General features: G+C 40.3%; 3 protein-coding genes and 1 long non-coding RNA gene across 8 annotated transcripts in view; 3 read left to right on the forward strand and 1 right to left on the reverse strand.

The window, feature by feature from the left end:
• Positions 1 to 23,836, forward strand: part of LOC143428867 (putative RNA-binding protein EIF1AD) — a 117,119-nt gene that overhangs the window by 75,865 nt on the left and 17,418 nt on the right. The gene's annotated exons all lie outside the window — the stretch shown is intronic.
• On the reverse strand, positions 323 to 23,677 carry Ndf (Nucleosome-destabilizing factor). Its single transcript, XM_076904649.1, has 10 exons — positions 23,558 to 23,677; positions 23,427 to 23,463; positions 22,449 to 22,537; positions 22,239 to 22,365; positions 21,958 to 22,059; positions 21,596 to 21,787; positions 20,876 to 21,049; positions 3,794 to 3,904; positions 3,240 to 3,684; positions 323 to 3,154 (listed from the first exon to the last, which is right to left on the reverse strand). The coding sequence occupies exons 1-10, from the start codon at positions 23,590 to 23,592 to the stop codon at positions 2,955 to 2,957; spliced, it is 1,512 nt and encodes a 503-aa protein (XP_076760764.1). The 5' UTR covers positions 23,593 to 23,677; the 3' UTR covers positions 323 to 2,954.
• Positions 6,251 to 9,671, forward strand: LOC143429170 (uncharacterized). The gene is made up of 3 exons (XR_013102508.1): positions 6,251 to 7,301; positions 7,487 to 7,916; positions 8,987 to 9,671. It is a non-coding gene; the product is annotated as an uncharacterized LOC143429170 (long non-coding RNA).
• LOC143429167 (uncharacterized) lies at positions 11,019 to 16,477 on the forward strand. Of its 5 annotated transcripts, none has more exons than XM_076904647.1 (5): positions 11,019 to 11,869; positions 12,167 to 13,648; positions 13,871 to 13,989; positions 14,277 to 14,526; positions 14,788 to 16,477. In XM_076904647.1, exons 2-5 carry the CDS (start codon positions 12,176 to 12,178, stop codon positions 15,445 to 15,447), a joined length of 2,502 nt encoding a protein of 833 aa, XP_076760762.1. In that variant the 5' UTR covers positions 11,019 to 11,869; positions 12,167 to 12,175; the 3' UTR covers positions 15,448 to 16,477. The 5 variants fall into 5 exon arrangements, with proteins under 5 accessions (XP_076760762.1, XP_076760760.1, XP_076760761.1 ...); XM_076904646.1 differs by having other exon boundaries at positions 11,021 to 11,869; positions 14,244 to 14,526; XM_076904645.1 differs by having other exon boundaries at positions 11,020 to 11,869; positions 12,167 to 13,989.

Genomic DNA, 23,836 nt, shown 5'->3' on the forward strand with positions numbered 1-23,836 from the left:
TGCTTTGCATCCCATCATTTAAACGATATCGAGCTTACTTTTTTTAAATCCTCCTCTATCGCTGTTAGAATTAATGGGTACCATTAGGAAACAATAATCGTCGTTTAACCATTCACCGCGCATCCACGGGCGAACCTGTTCAACGGACATCGTTTATTCATTAACGGGTCGAAATGTTACGCAAGCAAACAAACATCGAGGGGATAATTGAACGGCTACGAATCGAACACTTATTCATTACTACCGACGACTCCGGGAAGTCTAATATACTCGATTATTATTGTACGTAAGAGTTCTCGTAAAAACCAGGATTGAGTTCAAGTGTACGTAATTCAAATAGATATTTATTCAAAAACCAGTGTATTTCGTGACAAAACATATAACGTCAGTTACTGACGCAATGCTCATGACGTATATTCTCACTCACCCACTCGCACTCACACGAATTCCTCCCTCTCTGTGATTTATACTCTTTACTAGCTATATGTATATATTTTTTTTTCTTTATGTTTGCTTGTAGAATATTTAATATATATATATATTTTTTTTCTATTTAACCGTCATTCCTGTTTCATCTCTTACATATACAATGTACCATTGTATCGTTAGAACTATCGATAATCTAATTACATATACAGTACTTGATATGGGTGCCTAGCCACTGTTTTAGAGCTATGCGGTACGTAATTTCCCACGCATCAAAAAGTTTGTCTCAATCGACGAGCGAATAACACGAGCCTCCCTTTGCCGTTAATAAATGAAATCGAGTAAAAAATTTGTGTAGCACGTGTACATCTTGGTTCGTATCGTTTAAAATCAATATCGTCCACTGGGATGGTCACTTTCAGCGAACGATTATCCGTTACCATTAAATTGCTTCTAGAAAAATATTTACCGATCTTTAGCGGGCGAATGTCAGTGAGCGCAACTATTTTCTCGTCTCTTAGAACGGGGAGGAGAAACTTGTCGATTTCTCATTAGCACAGTAAAGGCAAACTCGTACGATTTACTCTAAAAACAAATTCGTTCGCGAATAAATTTGCAATCTTTCGGTCGTCCTCGACTTCGTCGCGTGTCGCTTGTGAGACCCGCACGACCGTCCTGGGAAACGGAAGCGCCACTCACTTCCCTCCTCATCCAGACGATTCCCTTCCTTTTCTTAAACTGATCTTTAAACGTGTGCACACGAGAGAGAGAGAGAGAGAGAGAGAGAGAGAGAGAGAGAGAGAGAGAAGAGAGGGAGAGAGAGAGAGAGAGAGAGAGAGCCGGAGCACGTTATCGTAGAAACCGTTCCGACATGTCCATGTTAAGCACGCGATACCATCGCTTATGAAAGTCAGTAGAAAATCGTGGATAATAGAAAGATCTACGCGTATTAAAAGTGTTCGTTCCTTTTTTTTTTTTTCATCGTGGTGAAACAGAAATTTTCCTTAAAGTTGAAGCAACATCGTGTAAAACGTACTATCGAATGTTTAATATGGTTTTTCCAAAAACAGCTGTTGATGAAAGAATCACGTACAAGTGTGTTTGTGTGTAAATATAGACCACGTCCCATACCAACATTTAATAAAAGTCTACAATTTGTAAGTAATCAATTTAGTCTTAACGGATAATAATTAAATGGACACTCGTTCGGTCCGGAGAGCCTCTATGTATCGTACCATACGTGTATACTAACCAATGCTCAATTTTCTTCTACTTGCTTCCATTTTTTTTTTTTTTTTTTTTTAATGACACTAAGGTAGAATTATCTCGCGCTATTTTTCGGCTGTATAAATTCGTTGAGAGCCACGTCGATGAAAACAAAAAGCCGAGGTCGCGCTAAGCGCTAAAACATTTCTAATTACTAGAAATAACTGAAATTTTTACGGCGATATGTTAGAAGTTTCCCTTAGGCAAATATATAATTCGATGACGAAAGTTGAGCAACATTGTTTTCCATTGGTTTTATATAACGTTAGATGGCTAGAGTAAATATTTACAAATCATCTGTATAGATCACCGTTGCATAAGCATAATACACAATTAACATGTACCATAAAGTTCTATTTCGATGCAGAAACTCAAAGTGATTGCTCGACAAAGAAAAGGCAAAAGAACGTTGGCCACCGTTTACTGTCACCTGATCGTTCATTTCAAAGGAAGCTTCTAAAATACGGCCAAAAACTTCTCAAATGTTCACAAATTCGAGAATAAATTCTCGATGAATTTTATCTTATAATTGCACCAATAAAATCTACAATATATCATAATCATATTTTTTTTCTAACATGCGTCGTTCTCTATACGTCGCCCCGTTAGTTGTCAATGTGAAAACCGAATCCAGTTGAAGAATTCCGTTACTTAAAAACTGCTCAGAAGGTTCAATGTGCAGCCTAACGAGAAAGGAAAAAGGGAAATTAAAAAGCCTTGCTTCAGAGAGTATCGTAAGGCACATTTTCGACAAGTCCCAAGTCTCTCAAATTTTCAAGCGAGGGATGCGTTTTACGGGATCGAAGTCGGGAAGCGACTCGAGAGATCGACTATATAAGACCCACGCTGTTATCGAGAAAAGTAGTCGCCGTGTATTAAAACAAAATGGAAGAAAAAAAAGGAAAGTCACTCGTGTATGTGTGTATACGCAAAAAAATCGTCATCTTGAAAAACATGTAAAAAAAAAAGTACAAGTACAGTGATACTTCCCATTTTCGTCGCATTAGATATGCGACGAGGCCTGTGCAGCAACTTCTCTGCTATTGTAATACAAGTAACAGAATTTGTTCTATACCTTGACAACTGTATTGGGTACTAACCGCTAAGAAATATGGCGGTGTACTTCTTTCAGCGATTCGCAACGATACTCCGCTACTCTTTCAGCAAAAAATAGCGCACTACTCTTCTCTGGTAGCGACGGGAAACAACGTTAGATATTGCAATAAATATGGTATAGCAAAAGCCTGACGATAAATGGTCCGTTAGAACCTGGCTCTGATGTAAACGGCTGAGGCATCGTGTTCACCATAACCAAGACGTTTAGCATGTTTGTAAACCTCGTTTGCTGCAGCAGCTAAAGGTAACGGCTGTTCCAACTGATCGCTCATACCTAAAGAGAGTCTTAAGTCTTTTTGCATATGCTGAAGGGGTAGCTGCGTCGGGAAGCCACCCTCGATGATGGCTGGAAAATTTATACATGTTAGCGATACCATGTAACCGTGAATCATATTTATCGTAACCAGTGAAAAGTAAGAAGCACGTAATACCTTTCCCTTTGTCAAGAATGGCGGGACAAGCTAACGATGTCAATTCTAGAACCTCTAGCACGTCCTTCTGTTGAAGACCAGCACGATCTGCTAAAGCCATGCTCTCGGCCAAGCCAGCAAGAGTCACGCCTGCCATCAGCTGAAGCACGAGGTTCATTTTGGAAGCATTGCCGACCTCGCCGAGATAAAAACTATTCTTGCCCATCGCCTCGAAGCAAGACTGACATTCGTCGAAAAGAGTTCGATCACCAGCCGCGAGGATCACCAAAGTACCCTCTTGTGCTTGCGTCTTGCTACCCTGTACTTGAGCTTCCAAATAACGACCACCCTTTGCGTTTATTGCCTCGGCGATATCTTGCGATGTTTCTGCGTCTATACCAGTCATCTCCACGTACCCTTTCTCCGGGGATATTTCCGTGAGGACCCCACAATTTCCAAACACCATCTGAAAATATAGTTCATACGTTTCGCGTTATCTTTCATAACGTCCCATCGAAGAAGGCCCATCGAGTATAAGACAGTTTAAAGCATGATTAGATCGATCGGTTACTCACATCTTTGGCAGCTTGAGGATCAGCTACACATGAAAATGTGATATCGGCTGCAAGCACCACGTCCGATGGCGTCAAACCTTGCTCCGCTCCCGCTTTTACAAAATCTGCGCACTGAACGAAAAATAGGATTACGTTAGATTTTTAATATTTTTAATTCAAGTGTCACTTCTATCGAAAATTTGATACGATTTCGAGAGGGTCAATTTTTTAAAGGAATAAAAGAATGTTGGAAAATGTATGTGGATATTTTTATACGTGGACTTATAAATTCAAAAGTATTTTATTACAGCCCTGATATGTTTTGGTTTAGCATCTTGGCGACATCTCTCGGCGCAGCGTGATACTTTCAGAAAAATCTAAAGATCGCGGCTCTGCCAGATGTCGCCACAACAAGCCACTCGCCATTTGCGTCGCCATTCTGGTCACGTACGTTGTTTCAACGGCTTCGAAGCTAAACGTTTCCAGGTTTACTTGCCACATCAGCAAACGACGCCATTGCATCATTTAAAGATATTTTCCGCATACGGCCAAAAGGAGCATCTACGTATTCTTTGAGATTCGAAGGATTCTAAACTCGTTTAATTTTTACTTGTGACGTAGAAACGAATAGCTTCTGGTAATTTCTAGAAATTTCCAAGCTTTCCAATATGTCGGAAACCAATGCTAAATTAATAGAAACCGTTAGTATCGCACCGTCATACACACACCGAATTAGGAAAACATATGTAGGTATCTCTTTGCACATATATAATATTTGATTTGAAAGTTACGTTGAAATGCGATACAGATAAAAGAGACCCGATAAAATTTATAGCATTTGCATTGGGTATTTTATTAAATTTCATCGGAAACATTTGACTGGCACGATGCCATTTGTCTCGCGTGTACGAAACTAAGTAGACTCTTTTCCAGATTTTCGTGTTAAGTAGACGCCGTACTTTTGTACGCACGTAATGGCGTCACTCTTTACCATTTTGCAGCATCTATATTCCTGCAGAAAATACATTTTTAAAGCTATTAAATGTTAATATTAATTATCAATAACCCGGTTCAGTTATTGTACTATCATTTATATCTTAATCATTCACATTTTTCAATAGAATATGGATAATATCATTACTGGAAGAGGAGATTATAATTCTGATACCGACAATTACATATATATTTAGCTACTGTGAACGCGATGAGTCAACAAGTCAGTCAAGTGTTGTCAACAAAGAAACAAAGAAGACAAATAGGTTACACGCTTCCGGTCAATAAACAATTTTTGATCATCACCGACTGATACTTTTCATGAGACCACCACGTTTACCAGCGAAACAAATCCCAAACAGGTTCCATTATCAACTGACACACAAAAGCAGTGAATGCAATTCGAAAAAGAACAAAAAGACTGATTTGCGTCTTCCATCGAATCATTGCACTTGCGCAAGTGTAATAGAACAGGAAGTGCACATCGATCGTATTCCTGATCCGTATTATTTTGCACGACCAATTTACTTGGGCAAGTGCAGGAATTCATTCGCCCGATGAAGAAAATAAATACGATTAAAGATCGAAAAGTCAAGAGATATCGATGTTATCATATTAACAATGCACTGTAGTATTATAAACATATTTTTGATAAATATGCGTCGGAGGCCGCTTTACTCTATAGCGCAACAAATGTCGTAAATTCTCCTTATGGAAAATTTACATAGTAGAGATTGGATAAGTGCTAAATGGAAAAACTGACACAAGAGATTGATGACCAAGGAACCTCTCCTTTTCCTCTCTTTTTGCATGACATATGCGGATGCAATACGAAGCGATTGTGTGTCCTCGTGTTCTCAATTGCTCGCATCGTTGCCACGTCCACACTGCAATGCACGCCCAAATTGGAAAACAAAAAAGAAACAAAATATATAAAGCAACTCTGCCGTTCCAGCTTGACATCCTTGGCCGGTTGATGATCGAGAGAAAGGGTAATACTGCCTTCAACGTCTACTTCAAGTTCTTAATTCCTTTAACGATTTTTTTTTTATGGACGTAAATTCTTTTCTGAACCAACCTCGACGAACGCAACAAGAATTCATAACAGCCTGTATACACGCGAATGCGTGTGCCAATGAATGGCCTTGAACCAACTTAACCGACTTGTATGGCTTCCAACCAGAGAAGATATTCAACGGTTTCCGGGGACAAACACCGACCATGTACCCTCCTGGATTGCATTCAGATTGCACGAAATATCGCCTCTCATCTTTCGAGTACAATGCCTTGGGATAACATATATATCGAAACGTATCAACGCGATAAATAACTAAATTTGCACTGAAACGCTTCGTCCAAAAGTTACACGTATACAAAGTCGAACGATCATAAATCGACTACCATCGCTCATCTAACGGTAATCAAACGCTGCCACTATAATAATGTGAATAATATTTTGACTTGGCGTCGCAAACACGAACGTACATCTGCTAATTCTGAGTAATAATAACGTGTACCATGCATAACCATTTATAGGCAGGAAAACGTTCACTAATCCGCACCATGTGCGAACATTTCAAGCCCACGATGGCACGTGGGTGGATGATTGCACACGTTGGACACCGATACCGGATGGTCTACAGTTCTGTGTGAAGAAGCACGATCGGTACACTAAATACTGTACATCTCTACAACTAGTTGAAACCTATTTCTGGTCAATTCACTTTGTTCTGAAATTTTATCGCTCAAATTGCAGACGTGCGTCCTATCTGGGATTGATTCTAATTCGGTTCGCAGGCTTTTCTTCTTGGATACGAGTGGCCGCTTTTTTCGAAAAATAAACTAGGACACTGGGTGGCAAATAGTTATACGTGTACACGTGTCGACCGACACGAGAGTTGGATGAGTGGACAAGCACGAAACCGGTGCGCTAGAGCACAGGCTATACAGAGGTAGCGGCTCTAGAATCGCGTGTGTAGTGGTGGAGATAGAGAGGGAACTCTCTGTTGGTTGGGTATAACGACCTTTGCGACTCACGGTGAACGTGCGGAAACCGTTTGTATAAAATTTCTAATCGCAAAGTTCGCGCTATTGTTAGCTAGCACACGGCGCACGATCAGGAAATAAAACGGCAAACTGGAGGCACGAGCGTGAGAAGTTACACGGGGGACAAGGTGGGATAGTGGAAAGGACTCCCACAGGGTTCCGAGGAATTGCCCAGAACAAGTTCTATGAAAAATTACTGCTGGAATTTTCCAACAAGATACGAATGACTATACAGACTGAAATAGCCGTGCATCTAATCTAATCACGTATTCTTTTAGTAAAGGAAAAAATGATTTCTTTTGGGATTTAATGGCCTAAACATTTTACGGCGATATCGCTTATTATTATTATCAGAGCACCAGGCCGAGAGCCTGACTAGCAATTAATTTCGTCGGTTCTGCTGACGTGACGCTGCCAAGAACAAGCACTACTAAGGTGAGACGGCGAGGAAAGCATGGCGTAAGAAGGATAATTTGCAGACATGTAATTAGTGAGTTTCTTGTTTCTGATGTTACTTACTGCGGAAATTTGACCGAAAGCTTTGCAGGAATAAAATCATTATGCCAATACTCAGTACTTTTTAAACTACGTTAATGAGAACTGAATCCGTTATCCGTTACGAAGATAATGTAACGTTCGAAAGCTCCCTAGTGTTATGAACAGTATCCGTTTCAGATGGAGGCGACACACGTCCGATAGTTCATAATATCCGTGTTGCGAAGCGAGCGAACGAGGAGAGGTTGAACGACACAACGTTCATTCAGACTATCCGTCGGAGCGCGTTGCACTTGGTATTCGTTCGTCCCTGATCGCTTGGAAATCTATATATCTACCATCTGTAGAGATATTTGTACGAAGCGAGACGTTACAACGAGTATGTTAAGGGATTCGAGCCTCCAACCGAATTCGTCGAAGCGACAATTGTTTCTGGCCCATCGTCCGACATTCTGGCGAGCAATTAGTCGTGCTTAAAATTACCGTAACCGTAGATAAACCGGTAAAGGCCAAGGGAACGAAGGCGGTCGAAGGACAAAGGCGACCAAAGGAAGGATCGGCGCGGGGCCTGCGTCATCTAACCGACACGTATAAATAAAGAGTTGGATAGGTACGGTGTTGCCGGATCTTGGTAATATTGATCCGCAGAACCGACACGGTCGCCAGCCGGGGGTCACGTTCCGAAATATGGCAACGTTGGCCCGTTCTCAGCTGATCGAGCTCTACTCACGTCTGGCTCGACGGTCGACCGTGTCTCTCCGTTTCTTCGAGTTCTCTCGCTTCCGCGCGAGCTTCCCTCTTTCTCTCGTAACTAGCAACCGGCACTTATCGCCCTGCCTCGAATCGCAGAGGCCTTTCCTTTCTTACATCGCCGCGCAATAACCGCTCCGTTTCGATTCGAACACGCAAGCGAACGATGCTTCCTTCCACCCGTTAACTATACACAGCTCTACCGACGATATTATGCAATAAAGAAAGGCGTTATAATCGGTGAATACTCGTTGCTCGTTTGCTTCTAGAAATAAAACGCGGGAGAATGTATGGAGACACGAACGTGGCTACCTCCCTTCGAATCTCTTCTACTCCATTACTCTCCATTTTTGCTTTCATCGCGGCAGGGCGATTTCGTGCCAATTTTATACACGAGTCGCCAACATCGACGGCGAAAGAACGTGCTGTCCTTTAAAATAGCTACCCCTCTTCTCTTTCCTCCGTCTTTACTAACCGTCTGACGTCTTTCGACTCTCCTAAAACCCGTGCGCCAGTCCCATTATGTAACGTACAATACCGAAATCGGCTAACTTGGAAATTTTTCCTCCTATTTACTGGCCGAGAAAACACTATTCTCGTTAATCTTTAAACTTAACATTTCTAAACGGTACTCTAGTAGATAGATTTACGGTAAACCTCTGCAAAAGCTATCACTCCACTTCATTGCACCTCGTTTCGAAGGATTCCCCTATCCATTGCATTTTGACGTTGTTACGTAACACCTGCTGCCGATAACAACGAGCTTATTTACATTTAGGTTTTCCTCCCATTAAATTATTAACGTTATCATGCTCAAAGATCAAACGTCACATTTTATTGGTAGAGAAACATCTTTTATGTTTTCTAATCGATTCAATATCGCGATATCGGTTGTTGTTTCAGTTGTGACTGAAAATTCGCTTCTTTCAGCTAATGTAAAAGCACGAGGAAGAACAACTTCACGTACGAGGGTTTAGGACACGAAATTGGATGGTTCTACCCTTGCAGTTGCCACCCTTGACCATGACCGACGACAAGAAAGAAGAAGAAGATAGAGACAGAGAGAAAATCCTTCGCGTAACCTACAGAAGTTTAACAATCAAGGTCAAATTCAATCTCGTTACGACCATGCACGCAAATCAAGTTTCGAAACAAATTACGAAAACGATCTACTAAGCGTCGCTTGGGAATTGCACAATCATCGTTAATTCCGATCCAAGCTTAGAGTATAATTCAATCAGCTATTTGCCAAAACTCGCTTTGTTTGCCTCGCTGTAAGCCGTTCAATATTTTGCGACCTCCTTAAATCCAGTTTATGAGACGCAACGAGGTGAAATTCGATGTTGAAACAAAAATACAACGAAGAAAAAGAGAGAGGAGGGGGTTCGAATGTACGTAAACGAAGGCTTATCAAGCATATCTGCAAGCGTAACTGGAGAATATTATAGAGCCATACTTGCCAGTATTTATTATCGTTACTGTGTCTACATACATATGTACACACAGAATAACGCTCAATTTCAAATGTATCAACATCGTTCGTATACTGAAGTTTATTCAGGTAAAACTTTTTTTAACACGCTCCACTAGTACAATACAACGGATATATTTTTAAATACTTTTGCAATTATAATACTGCTATGTTTTGTTTGCTTTTTTCCTTTACACAGTATTCACAAATCTCTAAAAATTATAGGTCTATCTGATAATCACCGCACGTGGACATATCGAACTATTCATAATAAATAGTACACTGTAACAATGGCTCATCAGGAGGGCATTATAATTTAATTCTAATTTCGAGTGACCTTCGAGTATAACCTATGAAGTTCCATATGAAAGATGGTGTATCAGGATCGTTAGTGAAATAAATATTAGGGAAACTGTATAGAAGCGTTTGTGAGCACAGTTATGCGGTAACAGGTAAACTCTAAATTACATAAAACAAGCACAGCTCTTAGAAAGAAATGTTCGATACCAAAGAAGAATGTTAGCGCTATAAAGATCTGAAAGTCACCTTGCTTTATAAATAAAACAACGGGTTCCGTCGCCACAATTAGTCTGGAAAAAATGCAAATATTTTCGTCCAAGTACTTCTCCGTTGAATTACTTTCGTTTCATATTTGGGTACCAACTTAGCTGTACATAATTAGCGCGCAGACACGTTTCCGAGCGCTCTTTGCAACCGACAAGACAATAATTATGCTGGATATGGTCGTGTTTTTCGGTTCAGTGAAAACAGAGACCACAAGTATGCCAGATCGATGCCACGCGATAGCAGAACGATGTTCCTAAAATTTCAGGTGAAACTAATAATAGTTATCCGCATAGCGCAGTACCTTTTCGATTAAAGAGAAAAACGTTACTGCCATCCTAATTGGTTTTTCGATACGTAATAATTTCCACTCTTCCCGGAAACGATCGTCAGAACTGTATTTATCATACTTTACAAAATTATCCTAATACATTTCGAGATAACATCACCTGCTATCAGAAATAATAAGTAAATAATGAACACGACGAAAAGAGCTGTATCATATCTCACAAGATACACTTTACCAAAAGATTCGAAAGGTTTATTCGAGCAGCTAGCGATTGCTGGTTACCAGGATGAAAAGACGGCAGATAAAAGTGTGGCTAATTAATAAACAAGATAAGGAGACCTGAAAACGTACAAGTGTATGCTTTCATCGTGCGAAGCAATAAATTAACAAAGTGCCAACCAAATTCTCGTTACGTCCAAGATTCGAATGCACTTCTCTAAATTGCAACAGTGTTCTGGAATGCAATTCCAGTAAAACGGAGTACGATGTGAAATCGTTTCTAAGCGATGCGCTGATTCGAGTTAAGCAAAGCTATCGAAATACCGAATATTCCAGCGGGGACAGAAGGAAGGAAAGAATCCTGGGTGTCGGTCGGGAGAATAGAGGATGGAGGGTCGGGTGGGCAGAAGAATCGGGTTGGAGGGCTGGTGTCTGGCCGTACTCGGATCCCCAGTCAGGGCGGTTCGTTGAAGCGAAGTGCAGAGTGGCGAGGTCGGTTTTGCGTCGGCGCGGTTCTTCAGCCGCAGCTGGCAACGTTGCCGGCTTTCCGAACCGAGGGTTACCCACGAGGAGAAGCCAGAGTCGGCCGAACGGATCTCTCGCAGTCAGTTTTTGCTTCTGATACGCGACGGACGATGCTAGTCGTGTCGCGATGCTCGAGTGTGTCATGTGACACGCGAAAACAACAGTAAATTTCTGCGTTGCCGCTGCTGCACATTTAACAGGGCCTGATTACATAGAAAGAGCGAGCGAGCGAGCGAGCGAGAGAGAGAGTGAGAGAGAGTGAGACAGAGCTACGTTGTACCGCCGGCAGAAAAAAAAAGCAAAAGAAGGAAGGGAAGCCGATGGTGTGCGTGAATGTGTGAGTGAGTGCATGTGTAGCTTATTTGTATGTGTTACCCATTTATATATTCGTACTTGCACGCGCGCGAGTGCTTTTCATAATCATATATATGCATACGATACACAGTAGCCGTGCGTAGCCGTGTCGTATGCCGGCGGATTCCCCTTCCCGTCCAATTTCGGGACTCTGTAAAAGCTGTTCCATCGGAGCGCGCACAATTATGTTACCGACTCGAAACGGCAAAAGCAACAACACCACTGCCGCCGCCATTCTCAACAAACCCAAGAGTCTCGGTACGTCCATAAAACGGTGGACCGTATTTTTTGCGAACGGTTAAAAGAGACCGCCAGGCTAGAGAGAGCCCGCCGTCTGTTCCAGCCCGAGAACGCTCTCGGCGCTTCGCGGCTTGCCCGTGATCATCGCTAGGTACGTAGAGTTCAGCACCGAAAAGAACGCAAATAATACGTGAGAGAAGAACGGAGAAATGAACGCGTAGCTTCAGGGATAAGAGTTTCGCACATGTTCCGAGGCAACGATGCCACACGGTTCGCCTTCTCGCGAAGCTAGATCGACAAACGCTTAAAGTTTAAAGAAAACATAGAGAATATCGAAGAGACATAAGAAGAGTGCATAATAGATCGATCGATTAATCTTTGGTTTACGCGAAGACACATCAGGACATGGGAATTCTTGGTTGTATGCGTGGTAATCGTCATATTACAGGTCATAGGAATGAGGGAGCGGGTTTTCACGTGGGACTCGTGGTGGTGGTTAATCGTTCTTCTCATTGCGGTGCACGTTACGGATACGCAGGATCTCCCGTCGCCAGGCTCCTCGACGTCGTTCACGGCGAAAACCTCACCGTCCTCGCGTGCAACAGAATGTGCCACGGGCTGCGAATGCTCGGCCCATGGAAAGAGCCTGGTATGCCAGGAAAGAAGCTTCCTCGGACTCGGTCTGCCGGCACAGGCCACCGACGTAGTGCTGCGAAACGTAATCGCCGCGACCATAACCGTCTCCGCCCTCGAGACCGCGGTCCATCTCAAGAGCCTCGCCTGGACCTCGAGCGGGATCGAGAAGATAGAGCCAGGCGTGTTTCTGGCGACAACGTTCCTCGAGCAACTCAACTTAGGTGACAATAGGCTGACGGAATTGCCGTCGAACGTCTTCCATCCGTTGCACCAACTTCAGTACCTGAATCTAACCGGGAACCGGTTGAGCATACTCCCGCGAGCGCTGTTTCAAGGTTTGGATCGGCTCGAGGAGATCGAACTGGCGCGAAATCAGCTCGACGTACTTCCCTATCAAGCGTTCGCTTCGACCAAATCGTTAACGCGCTTAGACCTCTCCAATAACTTGTTGGTGTTCCTGCAGGATCACAGTTTCAGGCCCAACAAACAGCTTCAACAGCTCTACTTGTCCGCCAACAGGCTGACCAAACTTCCATCCCGTTTGTTCTCCGGTCTTAGCCAGCTGAGGATCCTCGAGTTGGCCAACAACGAGATCGACACGATCCCGCGCGGTCTGTTCGCCGATCTAGCGTCGTTGCAGCATCTCGATCTTTCCGGGAATCCGATCACGCGTTTGACGAACATCGCGTTCCAGAGCCTCTCCAACTTGCAATGGCTCAGTCTGAAGAATTTGCCAGTGACGGTACTTCCGCAGGATGTCTGGCGACCGGTGAAGAAGTTGCGCACATTGTCGCTGTCCGGAACGAGGCTGGAGGTCCTCCGTAACCAAGACTTGAAGGGACTGGAGAATTTAGAGACACTGGAAGTGAACAAGAGCCCGTTACGCGAGATCTCACGGTGCACTTTGGATCGTACACCGGCGCTTCGTAAAATCGATCTACGCGACAGCAATCTGACCTTCCTTCCGGCGAACGTGGCGCAGCTGGCGTTTCTAAACGATCTCCAGCTGCAAGGGAACCCGTGGGCATGCGATTGCCGTATGTTCTGGTTTGTAAAATGGGCCGAGAGCAAGGAGCACCTACGTACCGCGTTTCAGAGCGGTTTCAGGTGCGGCGACGAGATCGACGGTACCGGCGATATGCTTAAAACGCTTCGTTACTTGAAATGCACACCGCCAAATTTGGCGTACGCAACGCCCACGCAACAGTACCTGTTGTCAAGCTCCGTTCTACTCGAATGTGAATTCAACGGCAACCCGACGCCATCGATAACGTGGGTCACGCCGAAACTTCAGGTACTGCATTGGAATCCTGATCCAGCTTTTCCCGACGCTTTTGTCGAACATCCTCCCGTACACGGATGGGAACAAAGTGTACCGTTCGTTGATGATGGTCGCGTACGCATCCTCGAGAATGGATCTTTGTACATCACGACGTTGCTCAGGCAGGATGTTGGACAATACAAGTGTTTCGCGGTCAATCCGATTGACAATGCCACTACCTATATTAGTTTGCAGATGAATCCAATAACATTACATAAAATCAAGATCATCAGCATCCTGGTTGGCGCCGCTAGCGCGACGGCCTTTCTTCTCTTCACTCTCTTCTTGCAATTTCTCCGTTATCTCTTGGCCAAGTAAGTATTTTCCTTCTATTCCATTATCGTTAAGCATGAATGTTAATAGTCGTTCGACACGTGAACCTTACGCGTTCCAAAATAAGTCGCGTGTGCCGTATATATTTGCTTCGTTAGTACAAATCGATACGAGTACTTTGTTGTTTTCTTCATTTTCCTGTTCGTTTCTTCGTTTTGCTTCGTTCGAACGTTTCATTCGCTCGTTACTGTAAACTCACGTTTTGTATAAAACCGTCTGTTTTCCCCTGTTGCAGGTGCGGCTGTCTGAAATGGTGTTTGTGCTGCAGACGCGTCGGTTCCACTCCCAGAGCGAAACAGATCTATCAGATGTTGGATAATATCGAGCAATACAAGAGTCAACAACTTGAAAGACTGCGCGAGAATTACACTCAACAAGTGCATAGAATAAAAGAAAATTGCGCGCAGCAAGTAGAATGGATTCGCGACAGTTACGAAGGCCAAATGAGGCACATTAGAGACATAAGGGACTACGGGACGAGTCACCTTACAGCGCTCAGAGATCAGTATTACGACCAGGTAATCAAACACTGCCGTCAATTTGTTGTCCAACGTAGAATAACGTTCGCCTTCTTTCTCGTAATATTATACTACTATTCGACGTGATTTTCTACTTCTTTTCTTTATTATTCACTCTGAAATAAATTGCAATCGTATAATCTTATCTTTTTTAACTTTCTATTAACGAAGAGCAGAATAAAGTTCAGTCGGTAGATCGAAACGTACTTTACCTGTGACTCGCAAACGTTTAACAGCGTTACTTTTCTGATTTCGAAACAGGTGAAGAAAGTACGCGATTACTCTACCAGCCAGCTCAATTGGGTGCGAGAGAACTATGTCTTCCAGCGTAACAAGATAAGAAAGTTCAGCGCCCACCAGGTGCTGCGACTACGCGAGAGTTACAAGTACCAACAGCAGACGTTGAACAAGGTATTGGAGAATCTACCGAACTTCTATTTCGATAACTGTCGAAGCGGCTCCTGCGGGAAGAGCGACTCGATGGTGTTCGATCTGAAGGAGGACGGATCGATTCGCGTGGACACCTATCTGAAGACGAAAATCAACGACTTGGCGAGTGGCATCAGTATGGAGGACGTTAACAGCGAGTATTACACGCCAACGGAATTCTCGTCGGCCAGTCCCCACGGAAATGTACTGGAGGGGATCCACATAAACTATATCGAGGAAATCAGCCCGCCGTTCCGACTGGATCCGTTGCCCCAAGGAACGATGGTACCGCTGCATTCGATAATGCTGCACAGCATCGAGGAGCACGCCAGCTCATCCTCGGTGTACAAAGACGCAGACCATGCCAAGTCAGTTTTCAGAGGCTTCAGCACGGAGGTCTTAGCCAAAGAGCCTAAAGAAATGCCAGAGAGTCTTGGTCTCCTCGTACCCAGCAACAGTTTGCCCGACCTACCGCGCGAAACCAAACTTTAGACGACTTTAACGAGTGTTTAGCGAGAGAACGAGCAAAAATGGGTACTACCCTTTCTTTACGTAGCGGGATTACAATTAAGACCGAGAATGTACTGCCACTGGATAATTATGTGAGAAAAATATATAGAAGTGCCTCTACACCGGTAAGTGGGAATGCGTTCGCGAGGATAAAACAGTGGTACCTTTCTCTATCGTGGGACTTCTTCGGACTCTATTTTTGTTTTCTTCCCCTTACTTTGTTTTGCCTTTTTTTTTCTCTTTTCTCTATCCTAAAAATGCTCCAGAAGAGTACACGCATATATACCTCTAAGAACGATAAAAGAAGAACGCCTACGATTACCAAGGGACGGGTACGGTCCCTTTGCCGACATCGATCGAACTATCGATTGTGTGTACGCGAGTGTTGTTGAAGAAGAATAAAAAGAAAAAAATCGCGGACAGCTTCCAAGGACCTCTCCGTGACTCGGTCGACGACCTTGCAACCTGTCCGCTCTTACACTTTGTGCTTTTAATCATTGCCGTTTTCATCGCGAAGACACCAACGACAATGTTCGGCGGTTATTAGAAGATTTAAATGCTGGAGAGAAAACGCAGGATGTCATAGTGTTACTGCCAAATCTGTCGTAAGCCAATTTCAATTCAAACGAAAAAAATAAAAAACTAATAAAGTAAAACTCGGGAAACGACGAAACAGAGAGGAATAACAAGAACAGAGAAGCAAAGATAAGCAGAATTGACGCGTGTATAACGGGTCTGTAATAATTCTCGCCTAGTTGTCAATTTTACCGAAGATCAACGATTTTCGACATAGGATCGTATCGCTTTTATCCTGTTGTAAATAAGAGCGCGTGCGATTTTATCAGTTTGCATAAGGCGTGTGACTATAATTTTTATGAAAGACTGAAACCGCGGCCGAAACACGCGTCGTTGACGATTGTCCATTGATCGAAGTCCGACTAACCGATATGCTGCTTATTGTTCCGCTTGTATCATTCTTCCTCTCTTATTTTATCGATTTCGAAAGACCCTATCATTCATTTTCTTTTTCAACGCCCGGATATTCTTTTAGTGAGATGCATGTTGCCCGAAGCACCGAAATATAATTATTAAAGAAAGAACGATTTTATTGAAAGCAAAAAAAAAAAAAAAAAAAATGAAAGAAACGTACTTAATGATCGTAACACCGCCATCTCTAATTACTCCCACGGAAAACGAAAAACATTTCTAAATTTGTTATTTATAGCATCAAATTTTAAACACGAGGATTCGAGCTAAACGAGACGATATTTTTCTATCGTTTGTTCGATTCACCCCGTCTTCCGAGGTTAAGTTGAAATTTAAGTTTTCTTCAAAAGATCCAACTGAATCGAATTAGAATGAATAATTGGTTTGCTGATTTTACTTGTAAAATAGCTTTGCCAATTCATCTGAAACATCTGATCACATGGATAAATTGAAATGGCGCGTGGAAAGAGATCTCTGTCCACAGGCGTTAAACAGACGAATATTCTAATCGCGATAATGACGATCACGAAGGTACGATAATGACTGTGCAGTTGATCGACGTGCAGTTCGAACGGCCTAAAGGCTATAACTTCAGACCATTCTTTCCTCCTTTATGTGCTTTCCTACGTGTAAAAAAGAGAAAAAAGAAAAAAAGAAAAAAAAAGAAATTCGAGCATAGCTAAATTCTCATTGGAACAACATTTTGGCGGGCTTATTAGATAATGCACGTTCTATGTGGAATTTATGGTTACTCTACTTGGCTATGTTTCATTCTATTTGAAGAAGCTTAAACTCGTAAAGGTAATCTGTAAATTATTGTCCATCCGAAAACTAATCTATTAACGTTGTATTACCTATTCTGATTTCACGGCACGTTATCTCTGTGATTGATGAAAAGAAAAAAATACAACCGTAAGAACGACATCAACGTGTTTGAAAATTATGAAAAATGATTTTTTTCCATCCTATTAAAACCTTTTCTTTTTTCCTGTAAACGCACTCGGTGGAATGCCATCAAGGAGAGTATATTATAATGCAACTAATTCACGATAAATCCGATTTAAATGTATACATCGAAACAATTCTTAAACCGTAAGGAATATAGCAAAATTGAAAAGACAAACCAGAATTGAATTTAACCCTCTGTTATTAGCTACAAAGATTTCAAGGTCAGCTTAATTATTTATAAAATCCATATTAAATTCATCTTGCATTGTGTTCTAGAGTGGATTCAATTGGATGGATTTAATCAGTGATCAACCCCTCCCGGGGCAATCCTATGAACAGTAGCCATAAATTTGCCACCATTTTCCGCGCCAAGCAGCGGTTCTCAAACGCAACCGTTTCACCTAACAACAGCTAAGAATTGGTATCTTCTAAAGCTAAATGTGACTAACGATACAGCTGGATAATTTTTAATATACACTATAACATATTTACGCTCTTAATGCACCATTTAATTGCATTTCACTCTAGAACTTGTAATAAGACTGGTAAGATTCATTCAACAAGGCAGAAGCTTGAAATCTTCGGAAGAGTCAAAAATACTGCAAAGAAGGAATTCAATTCCACGGTGAAACTTTTCCTTTAAAAATAAATGGTACTCGTGTAAGCCACTCATGTCGTACAGCTCAATAAAAATAATATTAATAATAATGTTAATGATAATAATAATAATCGAACGAGTACACTCGGATTTGTATCTATGTATCATCAAATGCACGGAGAATCTAACGCGCACAGTTGAATCAATCATTTTAAGGGCATAAGGAATTAGTTTTTCATCAAATTTACACTTTTAATCTCTTGCGTCTATGCTCGTCTTTCCTCTTCGTTCGCACTTAATAGAAAAAAGAAACGATTACCAGAACCTAGCGGTACGTCACGTCTCGTAGTTCTTTTCGGAACGATAAAAAGAAAGAAGGCGAACAGATCGTAAGAAATAAGATAAGTGGGTTTCATGAAAATTAAACTCGCGGTATGCCTAAAATGACTAATTCAATTCTGGTTCTCGATCCACGAACCTTTCAGTTCAAGTTGATAAGTTGAAACGCGTTCCCAGTTTCCTTCTTTCCTCTCACGCGTCTTTTCCCTCTCTCCATTTCATTCGACCGCCTTCCCCTCTTTTCCCGGCATGCTAACATGCACGTAACACTAGCAAGCGAAGCGAGCAAGATAGCTCAACTAACGCATGTATGTACTAGATGTATGCTTGGCCGTTATTTTTGGATCGCTTCAGCGACTTCAAAGAGATAAAGTTTTATCATCCCTCGAAAACGAGGACGCGGCGAACGCGGGAAACGTGCGCGCGCTACGGAGGCACAGCGCGGCGTGCCGTGCCGACTGACAAACTGCTGTTACCACAGATGACGTTGTGCAAAAACGGATTCGAACCGCGTCTCGTCGTGCGAACGAAGGAAAGTAGACGTGCTCGATGATTTCGATGACTGATACGACTACAGATTTTTCTAAACCCCCTCGGAGTAGCTCGGTGCGCGCGCACCAATTCCCAAGCTTCGAATTGCAACACTTTTTTCGGATCACCGGTGCCGGCGGATAATTCGAACTTCTTGCTGAGATTAAAATTAATATATCGGCATAGTCTCCTAAACAGCTTCGTTATTTAACAGTTTTCGTTATACGAAACAACCGAAACTGAAAAGCTGAACTTGTATTTTTGAGAAGATTATTTTTTTTCTTTCCATATACCAAGCTGATTTTTTTAACAACAGTTCTACCGGAAAATCATTGGAAGTTAATTATTAAAAAATAAAAGTACAAGTGTATGCGTAAAAGAAATTTTATTGAATTTCGATACTGCATACGTTACCGCAAAATATTCACTTGTTACTTTCGTGTGATTATCTATTAAACGCATTTGACCAGAATTTATACTAACGTACGTTATAATATTAATATATCTCCGCAACCGGAAGTGCAGAAAGGTTACTTCTATACAGCGAAAGGTGTAAGGCTGAATTCCTTTTAAGCAAAAAAGACACAATACAAAATAACGAAGACTTAATGACGTGCTTTTAAGGGTTGCCCACGTGAAATTACGTCAGGCGCTGCTGAACCGTTCTCAAACGTTTATTTTCGATAATATAGTCGAGAATTGTAACTCGTATTAAATGATTAATGGAACTGATTATAGGATTAATTCATTTAACCGTTGAACGCTCATTAACGCTATTAGGTATACAAATTAGGTGGCCGCAGATGTACTTCATCGGAACAACCACTCAAAAATAGGCTGTGGAATACCATGAAAGCATTCGCTCCAAGATATTATGTATTGTGTGGCAAAGTGAAAGAGATGAGTCGCGTATGTATACTATATTTTGTTATATTAGATATTATTCAATTGCATAATCGTTTATCACTATAATCAAAAGTTCCTCTTACAAAAATACGATTTCACGTGTTTCCGAATGCTTTTGGTAGTTTATATTTATCTGCATTTTTTTAAATGCCTACTATTGTAAACACACGTTATGACCGCTAGTAAGAATTTGTGAAAGAAATTATTTTTGTAGGAGCAATATCGATACCTTTAGGGAATATTAGAACATTTTTTAAATCTAATTTATAAAAATGGAAAATTGTTTTATCACTGTTTCAATTTTATTTTCAAATTTCTTTTTCTTTTGTTTACATCGAAGAGTATGAGAATCATACACGAAATCTAGTTCCGAAAGCTAAATGTTATAGATTTCGTGACTGTGAAACGTAAAGATAAAAGTTCGAAAATTTTTCCAACGTCTATGTATCTTATTTTCTCCATCACTCATCGTACGATAAGTATAAGTCAGGCAGTGTTACTGAATTGCTTTACAATTCAGATACCTACACATCCCCGCAGAACTTTACATGTTTTGCGTGGCAAATGATTTCATTTTCTGTTACCACCTTATATAATGTTTGTTTAATATTATAATCTAAGACAAGTAGTTTGAAAAATGTGCTGAGTATACGGCGTAATGAATAAAGAAGATCGTTTATCGAAATATTATTTTTTTTACTACCTTAGGAACTTATTCCCATAAAAACAATTGAGAATATTTTTTAATAAAAAAAAGACAACCGCGAATCATTGAACATAAAATGAAAGAATTAAATTTGGGAAGGACCGTACTGTGCATACCGTGTATGATAAAAGTTTCATTCAGTGAAGGTCAAAGGATTCGCTACCAAAGAAATGAAACACGGCAATGTCCGTTCTTGCTGACAGCGCGTCGACATAATTGATATTGAAGGTGATCGATGAAATATAAAATAAGAATATCTTTTACGAAATACTAATTTCGAATTTCGTTACAATTAAAATTTTCACGGTATCTGATTTTACACGCGAGGGCAGTCATATTCTAATTGCAAATAAACATCGTATGATTGTATTACATCATAAGTAAAGTGTACATACCTTTTCCTGTGTCCGATTCCACACAATTACGCTGTGTCCACTGTTGATCAGATTTTTTACGATGCCGCTTCCCATGATTCCCAAACCGAGGAACCCAAATTTCAAGGCCGACGGACGGATGTTTTTTTCTTTGAGAGTTTGTGATAATGTTTCCACATCCAAAGGAGGTGTCACCTGTTATGTAAAGTATCAACATATTAACAACTAAACGTTTATTCGTTTTATTTCAACTCAAGTGTAACAGAATATTATACCAACTGTATAAATAAATTATACTTCAATCAGACAAGAATTAATAATTATAATTGTGAAATGTAAAATAACATAAAACTATTAATTAATGATAGGATTGATGCATTAAAAAAATTATATTATAATGGAATGTAAGCCTAGGTGCTGTCATTTAAAAATAATGGCCCGTGTTAAAGAGTACTAATTTAATGTCAATGGACAGGAGTTAAAGGAAGGTACAAAGTTGTTGTTGTTTATTTATTTATATGAACATGTAAAAAATTGACTAGACATAGTATTCGAGAAAAAGTAATGTTCTCCATTTCTAATACAAATACTATTGTACCGTATTTGATATTCTGAATGAAAATGTTCACTTTCTCCATACGGAAGACACTATTATGGGCAAAGACTTTATTTAAGAGATATGTCTAGGTACATACTATTAATGTAAAGAAGTAATATTTAATATACATACTAAATACTTACGGGTCTAACAATATTTGCAGGCCTGTTAAGAAGAGTCGATCCAGACTTTCTGGGAGGGGTCGAATGATTTAATGCTGGACTAATGCTGCCGACTCTATTACTGTTACTTGTACTTGATTCCCTACGTAGCTTCTTAGCTGGCCGACGAGCATCGCTTGCACTGGTTTCCAGCCTTTTAATTTTTGGTGTTTCCTAAACCGATAATTCCGTATCACACTGTATATTAGATCCTTGTTATAAAATACAAAATTGTGTGTTAATATTGATAACAATACTTATTAGATTTTCTCAATGATACCACTCTATTAAAATGTACATATTTAAAATAAAACTGAAATTATAATTTGTAATATAAACCTAACCTTACGAGGTTTAGGTGTTTTTACAATGTTCTTCTTCTCTGATATACTTTCTTCCTTAAGCTTGTCGAACAACGAGTCTGGATCTAAGCCATCCTCAAACACCTAAAGCAAATGACGTTACTATACTGAACTGTCTAGGACATCTAACAACTTTTTATTTCAACTTTAATTTTAGGTAACAACATTTGTCACGAATGATATGTCATTTTTAAAAATAAATTTCATTATATCGAATCTAGACATGTATATTACACGACTTGTATTTTCATCATGTAACTTACCTCTCCATTAGCAATAAACTCCTCTATTGCATCTACTGCATCTTTAAATGCACCAGATTTGCTAGACTTAACTAGAGTATCTTTGTATTCTAGATACGGCTTTATATTAGATTCTTCTATCCATGCGCTATAAGAAACATTTTTTATAAATTTTCAAAGATAAAATATTACAAAACATGAACAAATAAGAAACTTCATTAAAAAACTTACTAATTATTTGTTCCAAAGAAGAAAATACATTGAACTGGCCCCTTCTTAGTATTCGTTGGTTTCTTTAAGTCCTTTGAAGGATTAGACACCTTAGGATGCCATGGAGAAATCAGTATACGTATAGAGTAAAAATTTTAAACATATTCTCCAAATTAAACAACAAAAATAGGGCTATATAGTATATTTTGCAAGAAGGAAAATTATATATTCCTACCATTATGTTTCATGTTTTATAATAGATTAATAAACGTTACGAGTACGGACAGAAATAATATGAAACACTTCAATTTAAATAAATAAATTTCAAATTCATTAATATTTACAATTTAAACAATTTGAATGTAAATATTGCTGTTAATCAAAACGTAAAATAACACTTTAACAAAATTTCTCAATTTTATCTTCTCAAAGTACACTAAGTACAATAACAAGTACACTAAGTATAATTAATAAATAAATTATTACTAAAAAGAGATACAATTCGTATTTATGTAATATGTTTCAATGAACCTATAGCTAAAGAAAATTATGATTAGCGCGCAATTTTTTTTTTTTTTTTTTATGAACTTTAATCCCGCAACGAAACGAAATTTCTTGTTTTCAATTGAAAAGAAGGAAGATATCTAAACGACGATTGCTTGGATGTACATAACGTAAACATAGAAATTTAATTCATTTGTGAACATTGTGGTTAAAAATTATTAAACGGGCGAACATAATTTAGGTTATATTTTCATAGTCTGCGCGCCAATTTAAATTTGAAGGTCGGATGCGGCGGGAGATATGTAACGAGGAGCAACAGTAGCGTCGATATTGTGCGAAATATATTAATTTACGATACTATAACAGAGAGTTAAAAAAATCTAAACGGAACTGGGGACGTTCCCGCCAAATGTGATGGCCGCGTTTGACTTCGTGGCGCGTACAACCAAGCAAAGTGTAGTTAGTACAGAACCGTTAACAGTTAACTCGACTTACCCGACCAGGCCAAGGCGAAAATCCCTTCATCTTCGCCCTGAAATCCATAAAGACATCAATTAATAATCACTGCGATTTGCATCTCACTAGTTTCATTAAAAACATTCATTGATTATCACGTAAGTACACACCATACTAGATCACCTAGTTTGAATACCTCCGACATAACGAAACCTCTGTACCTGTCTCACAATCGGCAAGCGACTGACTGACTAGTAGAGCGTTGTTTGTGCATGACGACGTGATCCAAATTACCCCCTCCAAAGCACTCGAGTCAAACGGACACCTCGTTCGTGTTTATAGTTTTCATTCGTAGAGCAATCGCGAACCTATAAACACATATAATATTAATCAATATTTAACTATTATTTTAACTAAATATACTATCTCTTTTGTACAAATAGTAACGA

This window comes from Xylocopa sonorina, chromosome 11 (genome assembly GCF_050948175.1).
Source record: "Xylocopa sonorina isolate GNS202 chromosome 11, iyXylSono1_principal, whole genome shotgun sequence".
Taxonomy (NCBI): Eukaryota; Metazoa; Arthropoda; class Insecta; order Hymenoptera; family Apidae; genus Xylocopa; species Xylocopa sonorina.

Coding starts and splice junctions, on each gene's coding strand:
- Ndf (XM_076904649.1), bottom strand. CDS start 23,592: ATGTCGGAGGTATTCAAACTAGGTGATCTAGTATG. Junction 23,464..23,557: donor AAACTAGGTGATCTAGTATG/GTGTGTACTTAC, acceptor TATGGATTTCAG/GGCGAAGATGAAGGGATTTT. Junction 3,155..3,239: donor CATTCTTGACAAAGGGAAAG/GTATTACGTGCT, acceptor TAAATTTTCCAG/CCATCATCGAGGGTGGCTTC.
- LOC143429167 (XM_076904643.1), top strand. CDS start 12,176: ATGAGGGAGCGGGTTTTCACGTGGGACTCGTGGTGGTGGTTAATCGTT. Junction 13,990..14,243: donor CTCCGTTATCTCTTGGCCAA/GTAAGTATTTTC, acceptor CCCCTGTTGCAG/GTGCGGCTGTCTGAAATGGT. Junction 14,527..14,787: donor GAGATCAGTATTACGACCAG/GTAATCAAACAC, acceptor ATTTCGAAACAG/GTGAAGAAAGTACGCGATTA.